The sequence below is a fragment of the Saimiri boliviensis genome, chromosome 8 (genome assembly GCF_048565385.1).
Source record: "Saimiri boliviensis isolate mSaiBol1 chromosome 8, mSaiBol1.pri, whole genome shotgun sequence".
Lineage (NCBI taxonomy): Eukaryota > Metazoa > Chordata > Mammalia > Primates > Cebidae > Saimiri > Saimiri boliviensis.
The window spans coordinates 11,587,220-11,606,003 of NC_133456.1; the positions used below are offsets into that span (position 1 = coordinate 11,587,220).

An 18,784-nucleotide genomic window follows, 5' to 3' on the forward strand; every position below is an offset into this window, starting at 1 on the left:
AATCGGCTTTTGCGGACCCGGATTAGTTTTTAGGGTTCCTCTCTGTTAGCCATGATAATTCTTTGCTTTTGCTACTAGCGCCGTAGAGAGTACAGTTTGCTTTCACTGACATGGTGTAAAACATTGTCTAATTCGACTTCCAGAAGTGATCGTGCTGGGCGTGGTGCCTCACGCCCACGATCCAGCATTTTGGGAGGCCGAGGCGGGAGGATCGCTTGAGGCCAGGAGTCCGAGATCAGCCTGGGTAACACAGTGAGACCCTGTCTCTACGAAAAATAAAATTAGCTGAGCATGGTGGCTTACACCTCTGGTCCCAGCTATGCGGGAGACTAAGGTGGGAGGATCACTTGGACCAGAGAGGGTGAGGCTACAGTGAGCCATGATCGCGTCACCGCACTCCAGCCTGGGGACAATGCGAGCACCTGTCTCTAAAAGATAAAAAGGAGGGGCCAGACACGGTGGCTTATGCCTGTAATCCCAGAACTGTGGGAGGTCAAGGCGGGCGGATCACCTGAGCTCAGGAGTTCGAGACCAGCCTAGCCAACATGGTGAAACCCCGTCTCTACTGAAAATACAAAAATTAGCTGGGTGTGGTGGCGCGCACCTGTAATCACGGCTACTCAGGAGGGTGAGGCAGGGGAATCTCTTGAACCTGGGAGGCGGAGGTTACAGTGAGACGAGATTTCGCCGCCGTACTCCAGCCTGGTCGACACAGCAAGACTCCATCTCAAAAAAATAGTAATGAAAATAAAAAAGAGGAACATTAGGTGATTGCTTTATTGGATGCTAGATCATTGCACTAGATGCTTTGCAAACATTTTTACTTATTGTTTGTTTGTTGTTCTGAGACGGAGTTTCACTCCTGTTACCCAGGCTTGAGTATAATGTTACAGTCTCAGCTCATTGCAACCTCTGCCTCCCGGGTTCAAGTTATTCTCCTGCCTTACCCTCCCGAGTAGCCGTTGATTACGGACACGCGCCACCACACCCAGCTAATTTTTGTATTTTCAGTAGAGACGGGGTTTCACCATGTTGGCTAGGCTGATCTCGAACTCCTGAGCTCAGGTGATTCGCCCGCCTTGACCTCCCACAGTGCTGGGATTACAGGCGTGAGCCACCGTGTCGGGCGCCTCCCAGCCAGCGCCAGGAGACAAGATATTAAAGATATCTAGAGTCTGAGCAGTTTTAGCTGCCCCTATTGTTGTCCTAGTCAAAGCCATCAATGTCTTCGTTTTACAGAGACAGTAGACCACATAGAACTAATAATGGTGAAACTAGGATATGAACTAATTTAGTTTCAGAGTCCATGTCCTCAACCGTTAGAGTGTAAAATCCAGGATAGGGACTTTCCTCTGTTTAGTTCACTACTATATCCCCAGTGCCTCCAGTGGTGTTTGGAACATGGTGCACACCCAATAAATACTTAAACAAATCAATCTACTGCCAAAGCTGAAAGTATTAACATTTGTTGCAGAAAGAAGCAAGATTTCTTGGGAAATTCACAGGGGGCTATTTCAGAGACTAGTCAGTGAGATAGTGGTATTCCTATGTATTGTTAGCATAACTTGCCCTCTGGCATTATAGATATATTTTTAGTAGAACTGATTTTTTTCTGTTTTTGTTTTGTTTTGATAGTCTCATTCTGCTGCCCAGGCTGGAGTGCAATGGCATGGTCTTGGCTCACTGCAACATCTGCCTCCTTGGGTTCAAGCAATTCTCCTGCCTCAGCCTCCCAAGTAGCTGGGATTACAGGTGCGTGCCACTATGCCCAGCTAATTTTTGTATTTTTAGTAGAGACAGGGTTTTCATGTTGGCCAGGCTGGTCTCTAACTCCTGACCTCAAGTGATCTGCCTGCCTTCACCTCCCACAGTGCTGGGATTACAGGTGTGAGCCACCACACCTGGCCAGACTGATTTTTCAGGTCACACATAAACATTGAAAAAATAGACCATGGCAAGCCAGAGGAAAATACCAGTTACAGAAAACTATGCCTATACCATTCTCTTCTATCTCTGGGTAAGAAATCTTTCAAGAATAACTGGAAGAATGTCAGTGTATATATCTATATATGGGCATATACACAATATGTATATAGATAAAAAGGTAGAAATAGATACGGTGTGTGTGTAGAGAGGAAATATATGCAATTTATGAGGAAGCATATATGCAAAACATCAGAAAATGTACATGCATTCAAATATTTAATGAAATGTAAAAGTTAGGCCGGGCGCGGTGGCTCACACCTGTAATCCCAGCACTTTGGGAGGCCGAGGCGGGTGGATCACGAGGTCAAGAGATCGAGACCATCCTGGTCAACATAGTGAAACCCCGTCTCTACTAAAAATACAAAAAAAAAAAAAAGTAGCTGGGCATGGTGGTGCATGCCTGTAATCCGAGCTACTCAGGAGGCTGAGGCAGGAGAATTGCCTGAACCCAGGAGGCAGAGGTTGTGGTGAGCCGAGATTGCGCCATTGCACTCCAGCCTGGGTAACGAGCGAAACTCCTGCTCCGTCTCAAAAAAAAAAATGTAAAAGTTAAACATAGATGATGTCATAGCCACTGGACTTCATAGCCACTAGCAGTTGCCTGCCTTGTCCCCAAAGCAGTTCAACAAGCACCTTTGAGTATTCCTGAGGTGCTTGCTAAGCTGGGCTCATCACTAGTCATAAAAGCTATATACTATTCACAAATTCCACAAAATACTTTTTTTTTTTTTTTTTTGAGACGGAGTTTCGCTCTTGTTACCCAGGCTGGAGTGCAATGGCGCGACCTCGGCTCACTGCAACCTCCGCCTCCTGGGCTCAGGCAATTCTCCTGTCTCAGCCTCCTGAGTAGCTGGGATTACAGGCACGCGCCACCATGCCCAGCTAGTTTTTCGTATTTTTAGTAGAGACGGGGTTTCACCATGTTGACCAGGATGGTCTCGATCTCTCGACCTCGTGATCCACCCGCCTTAGCCTCCCAAAGTGCTGGGATTACAGGCTTGAGCCACCGCGCCCGGCCTTTTTTTTTTTTTTTTAAGATAGAGTCTTACTCTGTCACCCAGGTTGGAGTACAGTGTTGCAATCTTGGCTCATTACAACTTTCCCCTCTTAGGGTCAAGAGAACCTCCCACCTAAGCCTCCCAATTAGCTGAGACCACAGGTGTGCACCACCACACCCAGCTCATTTTTGGTATTTTTTGAGTAGGGATGGAGTTTCACCATGTTTCCAGACTGGTCTTGAATTCCTGAGCTCAATCAATCCACCTGCCTCAGCCTCTCAAAGCGTTGAGATTACAAGCATGAGCCACGACACCCAGCCTGCAAAATAATTCTTTTTTTTTTTTTTTTTTGAGACGGAGTTTCGCTCTTGTTACCCAGGCTGGAGTGCAATGGCGCGATCTCGGCTCACCGCAAACTCCGCCTCCTGGGTTCAGGCAATTCTCCTGCCTCAGCCTCCTGAGTAGCTGGGATTACAGGCACGTGCCACCATGCCCAGCTAATTTTTTTGTATTTTTAGTAGAGACGGGGTTTCACCATGTTGACCAGGATGGTCTCGATCTCTCGACCTCGTGATCCACCCGCCTCGGCCTCCCAAAGTGCTGGGATTACAGGCTTGAGCCACTGCGCCCGGCTGCAAAATAATTCTTATTTATTTTTTATTTTTATTTATTTTTTTTTTTTTGAGACGGAGTTTCGCTCTTGTTGCCCAGGCTGGAGTGCAATGGCGCGATCTCGGCTCACCGCAACCTCCGCCTCCTGGGTTCAGGCAATTCTCCTGCCTCAGCCTCCTGAGTAGCTGGGATTACAGGCACACGCCACCATGCCCAGCTAATTTTTAGTATTTTTAGTAGAGACGGGGTTTCACCATGTTGACCAGGATGGTCTCGATCTCTTGACCTCGTGATCCACCCGCCTCGGCCTCCCAAAGTGCTGGGATTACAGGCTTGAGCCACCTCGCCCGGCTAAAATAATTCTTAAACTTGAAGAGGTCCCTGGCAAAAGATGGATTTCACCAGAGGTAAGTGCCATCCTCCAAATTATCTCTGGTAGATGATCTTATGGACATTGCCCTGTTGCGAGCTCCAGAGCTCTGTTGCCAAAGGCCTGTCTGGTAGCTGATGTAAGAAAAACAGACACCAGAGTGAGTTACTTTTTGTTTTAAATAAAGCCGCATATGTTCAATATAGTCCTTTAAGATAGTCTTTTCTAGTTTCTGAATGTCAAAAAAAAGTTCTCTTCTTTAATGAAATGATCATGTCTTTAAAAAAATCTCCTGGCCGGGCGCGGTGGCTCAAGCCTGTAATCCCAGCACTTTAGGAGGCCGAGGCGGGTGGATCACGAGGTCGAGAGATCGAGACCATCCTGGTCAACGTAGTGAAACCCCGTCTCTACTAAAAATACAAAAAACTAGCTGGGCGTGGTGGCGCGTGCCTGTAATCCCAGCTACTTAAGAGGCTGAGGCAGGAGAATTGCCTGAACCCAGGAGGCAGAGGTTGCGGTGAGCCGAGATCGCGACATTGCACTGCAGCCTGGGTAACGAGAGCGAAACTCAGTCTCAAAAAAAAAAAAAAAAAAAAAATCTCCTACCACTTGGCAAAAGAAGAAACTGGTTCACATGTTTTGGTTCTAGGCTAGAATCTATTGCTCTAGAAGATAAAGAAGAAAAGATTTATGGGAGAATTGTTGACTCTACCAAGAAACTAAATGACTTCTTTTGTCAAAGATGGGCTTTGATGAACTAAGTGAGAGATACAATCAAAATTCAAACCGACAAGTATGAGCTCAGCATTATTTATTTATTTATTGAGTGGTTGTGCTGTTATTAGGCCCTGTGCCAGGTTCTATGGATAAGTAGTGAAGAAAATTACCCAAGATCTCTGCTCTGGCATCAAAAGCCTCAGGGAACTTTCCAAGGACATCACAGGGTGACAGTTTTCACACCCATTCCTACTTTAATCAGTACCCAAGTATTGTATGGAACCCCTATTAACCTCAACAAGGGAAGGAACCAAGTTCAAGAAGCTGAAGAGATCCATCGCCCAGGCTGGAGTGCAGTGGTGTGATCTTGGTTCAATGCAACCTCTGCCTCCCAGGTTCAAGTGATTCTCCTTCCTCAGCCTCTTGAGTAGCTGGGATTACAGGTGTGTGCCACCACATCCAGCTAATTATTTTTTTTTTCTTTTTTTTGAGACAGAGTTTCGCTCTTGTTACCCTGGCTGGAGTGCAATGGCGCGATCTCAGCTCACCGCAACCTCCGCCTCCTGGGTTCAGGCAATTCTCCTGCCTCAGCCTCCTGAGTAGCTGGGATTACAGGCATGTGCCACTATGCCCAGCTAATTTTTTGTTATTTTTTATTATTTTTTTTTTTGAGACGGAGTTTCGCTCTTGTTACCCAGGCTGGAGTGCAATGGCGCGATCTCGGCTCACTACAACCTCCGCCTCCTGGGTTCAAGCAATTCTCCTGCCTCAGCCTCCTGAGTAGCTGGGATTACAGGCACGCACCACTATGCCCAGCTAATTTTTTGTATTTTTAGTGGAGACGGGGTTTCACCACGTTGACCAGGATGGTCTCGATCTCTCGACCTCGTGATCCACCCGCCTCGGCCTCCCAAAGTGCTGGGATTACAGGCTTGAGCCACCGCGCCCGGCCTAATTTTTTGTTATTTTTAGTAGAGACGGGGTTTCACTATGTTGACTGGGATGGTCTCGATCTCTTGACCTCGTGATTCACCTGCCTCAGCCTCCCAAAGTGCTGGGATTACAGGCTTGAGCCACCGCGCCCGGCCCATCCAGCTAATTTTTTGTATTTTTTAATAGAGATGGGGTTTCACCATGTTGGTAAAGCTAGTCTTGAACCCCATAACTCATGATGCACCTGCCTTGGCTTCCCAAAGTGCTGATATTACAGGTGTGTGCCACCGTGCTTGGTTATTACTTTTAATGGCAAAAACTGCAATTATTTTTGCACAACCTAGTATTAGGGGCTTACATACAGGGGAGAGAACCTAGTGAGTAAGCTGTAAAGGAGAACCTTAGGTACAGAAATGGTCCAGTGGTGTCAGCTGGATAACATATCCACATGGCCTAGTGGTAGTGGGCTGGGCTGGAAAACCACAACCCCCTGCAAACATCATGTAGCTTATATAACATATTCACTTAATGATACTCTCCCTGTAATGACCTCCAGCTGGCAACATTCATTTGACCCAAAACTCAGGGCCTCAATCTCCTGTATGTCTTGTGTTCCAGGTGATAGACTGGGGGCTAAGATGTTTATTGTAGGTAAGGAACAAAGATCTAGTAGTTGGTCATTCCCAGATTCTCTATTTAGGAACATACATTCAGGTGCATCTGCCATATAGGATTATTCTAAGGATATGCTTAAATATTTGCTATCAGGGCCAGGCATGGTGGCTCATGCTTGTAATCCCAGAACTTTGGGAGGCCAAGGTGGGCAGATCACTTGAGATCAGAAGTTTGAAACCAACCTGGCCAACATGACGAAACCCCATCTCTACAAAACTTTTCCGAGTAGCTGGGAGAAAAAAGAAATACAAAACTTAGCTAGGCATGGTCGTGCATGGAGCAAAATTTAAAACAACACAAAAACATAGGCTTATAGGTTATATAGTCCTTTTCCTTCCAGGAACGAGTCTTGCTGTCACCCAAGCTGAAGTGCAGCGACATGATCTCGGCTCACTGCAGCCTCTGCCTCCCACGTTCAAGCAATTCTCCTGCCTCAGCTCCCAAGCTGGGATTACAGGCATGCACCACCACACCTGGCTAATTTTTGTATTTTTAGTAGAGATGGTGTTTCGCCACATTGGCCAGGCTGGTCTCAAAACTCCTAACCTCAGGTGATCCACCTGCCTTGGCCTCCCAAAGTGCTGGGATTATGGGTGTGAGCCACTGTGTCCACCCTTATATATAGTCCTTTTAACCACAAATAATTTTTTTCTTTTTTTTTTGAGACGGAGTTTCGCTCTTGTTACCCAGGCTGGAGTGCAATGGCATGATCGCGGCTCACTGCAACCTCTGCCTCCTGGGTTCAGGCATTTCTCCTGCCTCAGCCTCCCGAGTAGCTGGGATTACAGGCACGCACCACCACGCCCAGCTAATTTTTTGTATTTTTAGTAGAGACGGGGTTTCACCATGTTGACCGGGATGGTCTCGATCTCTCGACCTCGTGATCCACCCGCCTCAGCCTCCCAAAGTGCTGGGATTACAGGCTTGAGCCACCACGCCCGGCAATAATTTTTTTTTTTAAGCCTCACTTTTGGGCTGGACCCTGTGGCTCACTGTGTGTAATCCCAAAACTTTGGGAGGCCAAGGTAGGAGGATCACTTGAGCCCAGGAGGTTGAGGATCCAGTAAGTAGTGATCGTGCCACTGCACTCCAGCCTGGGCCACAAAGTGAGACTCTTGTCTCAAAATACAAACAAACGAACAAATAAAACGCTCATTTTTGAAGCAAATACTGGGAGATGGTAGAGGTGATAATGGGGAAGTTGAGAAGGATTTGAAAGAGGGCAGATTTCAACTACCTCTTTGGACAGTTTTAGCAATGGAGGGAAAGAAGAGCTGGGCAGTGCCTGGAGAGGAATGGTGATCTTTACTATGTCAACTTGTAATCACAAAGTGTGAAGCATGGAGTACCCAGCAGGCACTCAGAAAAACAGTTCTCACCCCTCCCCCAACCCCACCATAACGGGGAATTAGAAGAATTTTGAAGATCTAATAAGTAGTAAATAGTTTCAGCTTAAGCAGTTACTATAAAAATAAAAGAAACAACGAAATGCTGTATTTGCTGATTAGATTAAGAAAATAAATTTTTTGGTCTGACAGCATACCCACAAGCTGTAGTTCAAAGGTCACTACAACCTACTCACTTATACTGACAGTAGGCAGTATTCTAGGGTTTACTGCAGCACTAGTTGCTATTACAACATAACTTCAAATAACCCTGAAGTGAGGTACTCTATCCCTCCTGCCAGTAGCCCCACTCCCACCCATCTCTGGGGAAAAAAAAAATTAACAAAAAGATAGTCACATTGAAAAAAAGTTTATTTAAAAAAGTTCTAGCAGCAAGAACAGTAACAAAAGAAAAGGAGAGACAAACAAAACAAGGAGGTTGTATATCACAGAACCTGTCTCCATTCTTAATCGAGTTCTTTATACCGAGCAAACATGACTCTTCGAACAGCATCTCGGTAAGTCTCGTTGGACTGTCTTTTGCTTGTTCTTCCTGGGGCTCCAACATTGGGGCCCCTCATCCGGCTTTCAGCCTGTAAAACAAACACAAACTATGAAGTGGGCCCTATTAATTAATTAGCCTCAGTGCTGGTCTTTGACCACAAGCATTTCTGGACTAGTAAGGAGCAGTATATAGGAGAATTTTTTTTTTTTTTTTTTTTTTTTTTGAGAAAGAGTTGTGCTCTGTCACCCAGGCCAGGATGAAGTGCAGTGGTGTAATCTGGGCTTGCTGCAAGTCTGCCTCTCAGGTTCAAGCAATTCTCGTGCCTCAGTCTCTGAGTAGTTGGGACTAAAGGCGCCTACCACCACGCCCGGCTAATTTTTGTATTTTTAGTAGAGACGGGGTTTTGCCATGTTGACCAGTCTGGTCTGGAACTTCTGACCTCAAGTGATCTGCCCAGCTTGACCTCCCACAGTGTTGGGATTACAGACATGAGCCACCACACCTGGCAGGATAATTTTTTTAAGAATCTTTCAGCTGGGTACAGTGGCTCAAACCCATAATCTGAACACTCTGGGAGGCCGAGGTGGGCAGATCGCTTGAGGTCAGGAGTTCTAGACCAGCCTGGCCAACGTGGTGAAACCCCATCTCTACTAAAAAGACAAGAAGTAGTCGGGCGTGGTGGCATGCACCTGTATATAACTATTCAGGAGGCTGAGGTGGGAGAATTGCTTGAATCCAGGAGGCAGAGGTTGCAGTGAGCCGAGGTCATGCCATTGCACTCCACTCTGGGTAACAGAGTGAGACTCAGTCTCAAAAAAGAAAAAAAAAGAATATTTCTTTTTTTTTTTTTTTTGAGATGGAGTTTCGCTCTTGTTACCCAGGCTAGAGTGCAATGGCGCGATCTCGGCTCACCGCAACCTCCGCCTCCTGGGTTCAAGCAATTCTCCCGCCTCAGCCTCCTGAGTAGCTGGGATTACAGGCATGTGCCACCATGCCCAGCTAATTTTTTGTATCTTTAGTAGAGACGGGGTTTCACCATGTTGACCAGGATGGTCTCGATCTCTTGACCTCGTGATCCACCCGCCTCAGCCTCCCAAAGTGCTGGGATTACAGGCTTGAGCCACCACGCCCGGCTAAGAATATTTCTTTCTTTCTTTTCTTTTTTTTTTTTTTTTTTTGAGACTGAGTTTCGCTCTCGTTACCCAGACTGGAGTGCAATGGCGCAATCTCGGCTCACCACAACCTCCGCCTCCTGGGTTCAGGCAATTCTCCTGCCTCAGCCTCCTGAGTAGCTGGGATTACAGGCACGTGCCACCATGCCCAGCTAATTTTTTGTATTTTTAGTAGAGACGGGGTTTCACCATGTTGACCAGGATGGTCTCGATCTCTTGACCTTGTGATCCACCTGTCTCGGCCTCCCAAAGTGCTGGGATTACAGGCTTGAGCCACCGCGCCCGGCCAAGAATATTTCTTTAATTAAACAAATACCCCAGATGAGTAAGTTGGGTGGTGATGCTATTATTGAAAGATAGAGGCTTCAATGCCAGAGATGAGAAGCTCAGTAGGAGAGAAATAAGCCTATCTCTTATGGTTGGCATTTTCAGAGGAGAACCAAGCCAACACTAAATGGGTAATGTTCCCATTTATCACCTTTTCTAGAGGCTCTTCTTGAAATATGAAGGGCAAAGTCCTTCATGGGAAACAGAATTACATGCTCCCTAAATTTTAGCCACCAAAGACCTCCACTGACAGTCCCTCTCAGAGATGCCTTTGTATCTTTCATTGCTGATTCCCTGGTTCTTCTGACCAAACGATTCTTCAGTCTCAAACTGCCTCAGATACTGCTCTACTATTTACTCCATGTAAAAGGATGAGGAAATCCATTCCGAATCCTTCCTTCTCTTCCTCCAACGAAACTCCAAAGGGCCCAGCCTACTAAGCTATAACCCAGTATTTAAGACTGACGTGTTCTTCAACTCTCATGTCCTATGCCAGCAGTGGAAAAAGACCAGCAAAATGGCAAAGGCACCACTGTAGGCCAGAAAGTGAAAGTTAATACATTACAGGTTCATGTCACCCCCAAAAAGATGGAAACCATTTCACCTCCTCTGATGAAGCCAATCCAGGATTGCCATATCCCAGGCCTGCCCCTTTCCTCCAGCCAGTGGCCTGTTGGACACAGCTTCCTTTGCTGCTAGTATCAATATCTTCTTTATCAACAAGTTGTTTACGATCACTGCAAAAGAAGCAGACACCGTTACTTTCTTTTTTTTTTTTTTTTTTTTGAGACAGAGTTTCGCTCTTTTTGCCCAGACTTGAGTGCAATGGCTTGATCTTGGCTTAGTGCAACCTCTGCCTCCAGGTTCAAGCCATTCTCCTGCCTCAGCCTTCCGATTAGCTGGGATTACAGGCACCTGCCACCACATCTGGCTAATTTTTGTATTTTTTTTTTTTTTTTTTTTTTTTTTTTTAGTAGAGATAGGGTTTTGTCATTTTGGCCAGGCTGGTCTCAAACTCCTGACCTCAAGTGATCCGCATGCCTTGGTCTCCGAAAGTGCTGAGATTACAGGCATGAGCCACCTCACCTCGCGTAACACCATCACTTTCAAGGTAATCTGCTTAGAAGCCTAATATAAAATCTTTGTCCTCTTGATTTAGATCGGCCTCTTATTAAGTAAGCATATTAAATAATAACTCCGAGTACCTGATATCTACGCTTTGTTGTAGGGTACACAGACTACCAAGATTTGGCCCTGTTCACAAGAAAGGTCTCAAAAGTTATGTCAAGAGATGCTTAAATAACACTGAAGAGAGCTCAACCATCAATGTAGCAACAGTGGATGTCTGCTATAGAAATACAGTAGAAGGAACATAAACTCTGAAGGGGCATCACTGAAAATTACAGGAATTTCAACAGGTGGATACATCTGAATTGGATCTCGAAATGAGGAGTCTGTGAAATATAAAGTGTGAAAGAAAAGGAGGACACAAGCAAGGAGACACAAAAGACAATTTGTCCAAGAGAGCAGTAGTAGAAACTGACAAAGGTAAGGCTACTTGGTGGCCAGGTACAGTGTAATCTCAACACTTTAGGAGGTGGGCAGATCCTGAGATCAAGAGTTCGAGACCAGCCTGACCAACATGGCAAAACCGCGTCTCTACTAAAAATACAAACATTAGTTGACACATGCCTGTAGCCCCAGCTACTTGGGAGGCTGAGGAAAGATAATGGCTTGAACCCGGGAGGTATTGAGGTTGCAGTGAGCCAAGACTGCGCCATTGCACTCCAGCCTAGGTGACAGAGTAAGACTTTGTCTCCAAAAAAAAAAAAAAAGAATAAAGAAATTAAAAAAGGCTGCATAGGGTCGGACTGTAAAACACCTTGAACTAAATCATGTATCCAGACCTCAATCTTCAGGCAAACTTCAGGACTAAGGCCTCCTCAGAGTCAAGGTACATGGTTTGTAAAAAGACAAGTTATAAGAGTAGATTTCTCTTTATAAAGGCCATTTTGGTGCCAGGGTAGAGAATGGACTGAAGAACAGTGGGAACAAAAACTGGGAGTAGGAGTCCAGTGTGCATGTGGATTAGAATGGGAGATGCTGTGGTTTAAATGTGTCCCTATCCAGGAGTGGCCAACTTGGATGGATGGATGGATGGATGGATGGATGGATGGATGGATGGATAGATAGATAGATAGATAAATAAATAAATGTGTCCTTCAAAGTTCATGTGTTAGAAATGTAATTCCCGGGCTGGGTGCGGTGGCTCACACCTGGAATCCCAGCATTTTGGGAGGCCAAGGCGGGCAGATCACCTGAGGTCAGGAGTTCAAGACCAGCATGACCAACATGGAGAAACTCCGTCTCTGCTAAAAATACAAAATTAGTCTGGCGTGGCAGTACATGCCTCAGCTACTCAAGAGGCTGAGACATGAGAATTGCTTGAACCCAGGAGGAGGAGGTTGCAGTGAGCCGAGATTGCACCATTGTACTCCAGCCTGGGCAACAAAAGCAAAACTCTTGTCTCCCCTCACCAAAAAAAGAAACATAATCCCCAATGCAAGAGTGCTGAGAGGTGAAACTTTAGGAAGTTATTAGGTCATAAGGGCTCTGCCCTCACAAATAGATTAATGCTGTTATTGTGGGAGTGGGTTCCTGATAAAAGGAGGAGTCTGGTAGCCTTCTCCCAACCTCTCCTTTTGCCCAAGCTCTCTTGCTCTTTCACTTTCCAGCATGGGATGACACAGCAAGAAGGCCCTAGCCAGATGCAGCTCCTCAGTCTTGGACCTCTTAACCTCTAGAAGCATGAGTTAAAATAAATTTTTGTTCATTGTAAATTACCCAGTCTGTGGTATTCTGCTATGGTATCATAAAACAAAGACATGGGGCAAGATTAAATCAGGAATTTGGCCACTAATTGGACATGGGATAAAGGAATAAGATGGGATCAGACCATGTAGACAGTGATGCTATGATGCTGCTACTCTGAAATAATAATACAGGAGGTTTTCTTACTGCGGTGGTGGTTGAGGCCATGGGTACCTTAGAAAGCCCAGGTCAAGAGGTGGAGCAGCAAGACTAATGAAGCACTGAAAGAAGAGTCTTAAAGAACACCTGGATATACCCAGAAAAGGAAGAGGAGCAGAAAAAGTGACTGGGAAGGAGAGGAGCCAGGAGATTATGGCATGAAGGGTGCTAAGAATGGAGAACAGCCTCTTTTTGTATTCCACCTAAGTCTTGTCCCCAGATGACTCAAGGCCAAGGTATCTTTCCTCCTCATGGCTGACTCGTTCACCTTATCCTGGTCCACTGTGTTTCAAATTGCAGAGAATAACCCAGTAAGACTGTCACATTAAATGGTCCCACTGTAACAACTCATAAAAATGAAGAGAGACTAGTCTTAAATAAAAATATCAGGATTCACTCTACACAGTAAGAAAGTATTTTAGATGAAAAGTTTTCCAGTTATGTGTGTGCGTCTCTCTCTCTCCCCCTGCCCACCCCCACCAGGGGCCTTGCTCTGTCAATCATCTCCCTTTCCCCACAGGTATAGCCTCCTCTAACAACTGGTTCTTTTGCTTACCAACATAGAGACATGCTCACTTCTCTCATTATAAAGGACTATAAAGGACTACACCGCTCCTCCTGCTCGTGTACCCACTTATACCCAAATTTCCCTTTTCAAGTCCTTTACTGTCTCTTCTTCTCCTAGCTATCCAACAGACACCAGAGACCTCATCAGTGACTTTTTCCTTTTCCTAGGTGATTACAAAGACTGGTGGATCTGACACCTATCTGTAATCCACACTTCTTTTCTTTTTTTTGAGACGGAGTTTCGCTCTTGTTAACCCAGGCTGGAGTGCAATGGCACGATCTCGGCTCACCGCAACCTCCGCCTCCTGGGTTCAGGCAACTCTCCTGCCTCAGCCTCCTGAGTAGCTGGGATTACAGGCATGCGCCACCATGCCCAGCTAATTTTTTGTATTTTTAGTAGAGACGGGGTTTCACCATGTTGACCAGGCTGGTCTCGATCTCTTGACCTCGTGATCCACCCGCCTCGGCCTCCCAAAGTGCTGGGATTACAGGCTTGAGCCACCGCGCCCGGCCTTCTTTTTTTTTCTAATGGAGGTGAGGTCTCCCTTCTCTGTGTGTTGCCCAACATGGCCTCCAACTCCTGGGCTCAAGAGATCCTCCTCCTTCCTCAGCATCCCTTTGTTGGGATTATAGGCCACTTTCCTTTCTAGACTCATGACTTTCACTCAGGCAATCATGATCTCTCACTTGAATTACTACAGAATTTGCATAATGCATTAGTCTCTCTATAAACTCATCTTCTACATAATTAGTAATCTCTCCAAAATGCAAAGATAGGTCAATATCCTGCTTTAAATTATTCTATGACCTTCCACTGCCTTTAAGATAAAGCCTTAGCATGCTGTTGAAGGTGTTTGAACTTCATGAACTGGCCTGTATCTTTTGGCCCAGGCTTATCTATGGTCACGCAACAATGTATCCACAGTGTTCAGGACCATCAAACTATCTGCAACTCCTCAAGCACCTCATAAAGTCTTGTATCCCTGGTGTATGAAGTTCCCTGAAATGCCCTTCCCTTCCCCACTGATTTCTGTGTCTGCCCTATGAGACACACCATCACCTAAGTCCTGTCTATTCTGTGTTCACTCAAGGATAATATATGTCTTGTTCACCTGAGTATTTCTTGTACTGAGCACAATACCTGTATGCAGTGGGTTATCAATAAATTCTATGTAACTCTGGGCTTACAACTTGGGAACTAGCTGATTTAAAACAAGTAAGGAAGCTACAGATCATCTATCTCCATCAGCAGCCAACCATTTATATAGCACCTAAGTGTGAGAATGGAGGTTCCCTAGAGTAAAAGCCCAAGAAGAATGTGACATTCTTATCAGGCCCATAAAGAGGGTGCAGTATTACTAATGAAGACAGAAAGCGTTCCCTAGCATGGTTACTCCAGCCCTGGCTTTGGGTGGGTGAAGCTGCCAGCCAACCTTCCATGCACATTCCCTATATAAATACAGTCAAAAGGCTGGCACAGACCTCATGTTCTAGCAGTTGAGACAAAATCTACTCCTGATAACATCATCTCCTGAGATGAAAACAAAAAATAGCAAGACAGTTGAAGAAGGAGGTGGTTTTATCATTAGGCCTTGAGGCCTAGGGTGAATGAAGAGTTCCTGTCTTACCTGTCAGTTTCCCTGGAGTATTTAATCCGTTTTCTTTCTGGACAGTCAAAAGACAGGAGCTTTTCCCTGCGATCATTTCCTCTTTCTTTAAACTTTCCCTGTTGGTAAGCAAAAGAGCAGACCTGAGATTTCCACCTGAGGGAACTGGGGAGTGGGGAAGTTTTATCCCATTACTGTTATTTCTTTTAAAGTGATGGTAGCTCACTTAGTAACTCCTGGAATCTCTCATTCCTTTATATATTCTTCTAGGTAAAGCAGTGACTTCCCTGACTTAAAAATTTGGAAAGAATAAGTTGGCATGCTTGGTTCAACTGACTTTTCCCCTTCTGAGAAGCAGGGTAAAATACACAAGCCCTCCACTATATAAGCTCTCAGGGATACATATAAAATTTAAGGAGTCCAAAGCACTTTTTTTGAGATGGAGTCTCACTCTGTCGCCAGGCTGGAGTGCAGTGGTACAATCTCAGTTCACTGCAACCTCTGACTCCCTGGTTGAAGCAATTCTCCTGCCTCAGCTTCCCAAGTAGCTGGAATTATAGGCATATACCACCACACACAGCTAATTTTTGTATTTTTTAGTAGAGATGGGGTTTCACCATGTTGGCCAGGATGATCTCGATCTCTTGACCTCGTGATCCACCTGCCTTGGCCTCCCAAAGTGCTGGGATTACAGGCATAAGCCACTGAGCCCAGCCTCAAAGAACCTCTTACATGGAGAGGTGGTTCTTTGTAGTAGACAACACTAAGGAAAGGAAAAGTACTACAATCTACTTTCCACCGTCCTATGGCCAGTTCAGTTTGTGAATTCGTTATCTCCAATAGTTCTCCATAAGTGGATTCTTTTGTTTGTTTTTGAGACAGGGACTTGTTCTGTGACCCAGGCTGGAGTACAGGGGTGTGATCACAGCTCACTGCAGGCTGGAACTCTTGAGCTCAAGTTATCCTTTCACCTCAGCCTCCCAAACTGCTGGGATGACATAAATGTGCCACTGTACCTGGCTCTCCACAGGTAGATTCCTTTTTTTTTTTCTTGAGACAAGGTCTGGCTCTATGACCCAGGTTGGAGTGCAGTGGCACAATCTTGGCTCACTACAACCTCTGCCTCCCAGCTCATGCCATCCTCCCTCGGGCTCCTGAGTAGCTGAGACTACAAGCACACACCAGTAAGCCCGGCTAAGTTTTTTATATATATATATATATATATATATATATATATATATATTTTTTTTTTTTTTTTTTTTGAGACGGAGTTTCTCTCTTGTTACCCAGGCTGGAGTGCAATGGCGCGATCTCGGCTCACCGCAACCTCCGCCTCCTGGGTTCAGGCAATTCTCCTGCCTCAGCCTCCTGAGTAGCTGGGATTACAGGCACGTGCCACCATGCCCAGCTAATTTTTTGTATTTTTAGTAGAGACAGGGTTTCACCATGTTGACCAGGATGGTCTCGATCTCTTGACCTTGTGAACCGCCCGCCTCAGCCTCCCAAAGTGCTGGGATTACAGGCTTGAGCCACCGCGCCCGGCAAGTTTTATATTTTTTTGTAGAGATGGGATTTTGCCATGTTACCCAGGCTGGTTTCGAACTTGTGAGCTCAAGGGATCCACCCGTCTCAGCCTCCCAAAGTACTGGGATTACAGGCATAAGCCACTGCGCCTGACACATAGGTGGGTGTTTAACCATCATAAGAGAGGCCAGTGAAGCCTGTGACTGGATAGGTAAGTCACCCTAATTGTGTGGCTGACGTAGCAAGTTCATTAGACTCTCATACTAAGCTACTTCCTCCAGCTTAGCCTGTAACAGTAAAAGATGCTATTTCAGCAGCCCTATTCAACACTCTTTCATTAATTCAACTGACTTAAAAGCTGAGCAGCAAGGAGAAGTGCTACCTACCTGGAGACCCTAACACCACCTTTTAAAAAGATATCACCGGGGGCCGGGTGCGGTGGCTCAAGCCTGTAATCCCAGCACTTTGGGAGGCCGATGCGGGTAGATCACAAGGTCAAGAGATCGAGACCATCCTGGTCAACATGGTGAAACCCCGTCTCTACTAAAAATACAAAACATTAGCTGGGCATGGTGGCGCATGCCTGTAATCCCAGCTACTCAGGAGGCTGAGGCAGGAGAACTGCCTGAACCCAGGAGGCGGAGGATGCGGTGAGCCGAGACCGCGCCGAGGCGGAGGATGCGGTGAGCCGAGACCGCGCCATTGCACTCCAGCCTGGGTAACAAGAGTGAAACTCCGTCTAAAAAAAATATATATATATATATCACCTTTGGAGATGAGGGGCACAAAAAAAAAAAAAAAAAAAAAAAAAAAAAGGTATTATCTTTATTGAGGTATAACTTATAAATAATAAAAAGCACCTATTTTGATGTATTATAGAATTTGGCAAATGTATATACTGTCTTTTGGGGCCTCTTTTGTTCTCCGTCTTCTTATAAGGAGGGATTAGCACAGCCTATGAAGTCTGTATCAGAAAGCAAAAAGAGCTGTGGTCAAGGGAGTAACAACAGGTCACCAAAGTTTACCTCTCGTTCTCTCCTTTCCAGATAGGCTAGCTCCTGCTCAGATTGTTTTATCTTCCGGTGGATTTCCAGGTTTTGCTGAGAAGAGAGGCAATTCTATGAGTATAGGTCTAAGAAACAATGGTCCTAGAAATGCTTCTAGGCCTTTCTCAATAGTCTGCTTTTGGATTGTAGCTCTTTTGATTGACCAGCTCTACTAAATTACTATACCCTGCAAGCAACAATCTCTAACTGGTCTTGTCATACAGATTAGTTATGTGGTATGGCATAAAAGGGAGTATCATTTTACTTAGCTCCAAGATGTAGGAAACAAATATTTATCTAAGGTGAAAATCATGGGAGAGAGGATGTGGGCACACCAGTCAAGAAAACTAAATGCCTTTCTAAGATGAGGGTCTCGAGAAAAAAAAGAAAAAAAGAAAAACCAAATACCCACACTTTGCCTGCTATTCCCAGACACAAGTCACTAAACAGCCCCCAGAAAAACATGAAAAGGAGTCCCCTCACCCTCCGAGACCTCCAACAGACTGCTCTGAGAGTTGCAACTCCTAACACATGGCTCCACTACACAAGGTATATGTATAAAACCTAAGGAGTCCAAAGCAGCTCTTACATGAAGTGGTAGTTCTTTGTAGTAGACTACCTAAGGAAAGTAAAAGTACTACAGTCTACTTTCCACTGTCCTGTGATCAGTTCAGTCTGGGAATTCACCAGACCTGTGGCTCCTCTTTTTTGACAATTACTATTTTTTTTTTTTGAGACAGATTCTCACTCTGTCACCCAGGCTGGAGTTCAGTGGTGTGATCTCGGCTCACAGCAGCCTCCGCCTCCCAGGTTCAAGTGATTCTCCTGCCTCGACCTTCTCAGTAGCTGGGATTACAGGCATGCGCCACCACACCCAGCTAATTTTTGTATTTTTAGTAGTCATGGGGTTTCACCATGTTGGTCAGGCTGGTCTCAAACTCCTGACCTCAGGTGATCCACCTGCCTTCGTCTCTCAAAGTGTTGGGATTACAGGCGTGAGCCACCGTACCTGGCCAACAATTACTTTTTATCTCTTTGGCCATTTATTAGCATTTATACCAGACGGGTGAAATTCCAATGTGTCAGTCTGGTATAATTCAGAATTTCAGGTCAAAGGGACATGGGAGGTAGTTTGTTCCAGGGATTATCAGGAGGAGCTTTTCAGAGTCCTATCTTTGCAGAGCCTCCACAGAGATGGCTGGGAAAGTAGTGTACCTATTACCAAAAGCAGAGCTTCTCAGTTTTTAGCTAAATAAAACTTGTTCTGTGTTCAGAGAAAGTCTAAATCTAGTCCCATCACCTGCTTTTGCAATGTCTACCAAGAAGGGGT

At 45.5% G+C, this 18,784-nt stretch overlaps 1 protein-coding gene across 7 annotated transcripts in view; it reads right to left on the minus strand.

The window, feature by feature from the left end:
* Positions 1-8,027: 8,027 nt before the first annotated feature.
* RBM6 (RNA binding motif protein 6) overlaps positions 8,028-18,784 on the minus strand; it is a 144,733-nt gene continuing 133,976 nt past the window's right edge. For all 7 annotated transcript variants that reach the window (XM_074403820.1, XM_074403819.1, XM_074403818.1 and 4 more), the window contains 4 exons: positions 17,434-17,508; positions 14,906-15,003; positions 10,285-10,417; positions 8,028-8,269 (listed from right to left, as the gene is read on the minus strand). In XM_074403820.1, coding sequence (XP_074259921.1) covers positions 8,144-8,269; positions 10,285-10,417; positions 14,906-15,003; positions 17,434-17,508 — 432 coding nt within the window. In that variant the 3' untranslated portion in view covers positions 8,028-8,143. The remainder of the gene's footprint in view (positions 8,270-10,284; positions 10,418-14,905; positions 15,004-17,433; positions 17,509-18,784) is intronic.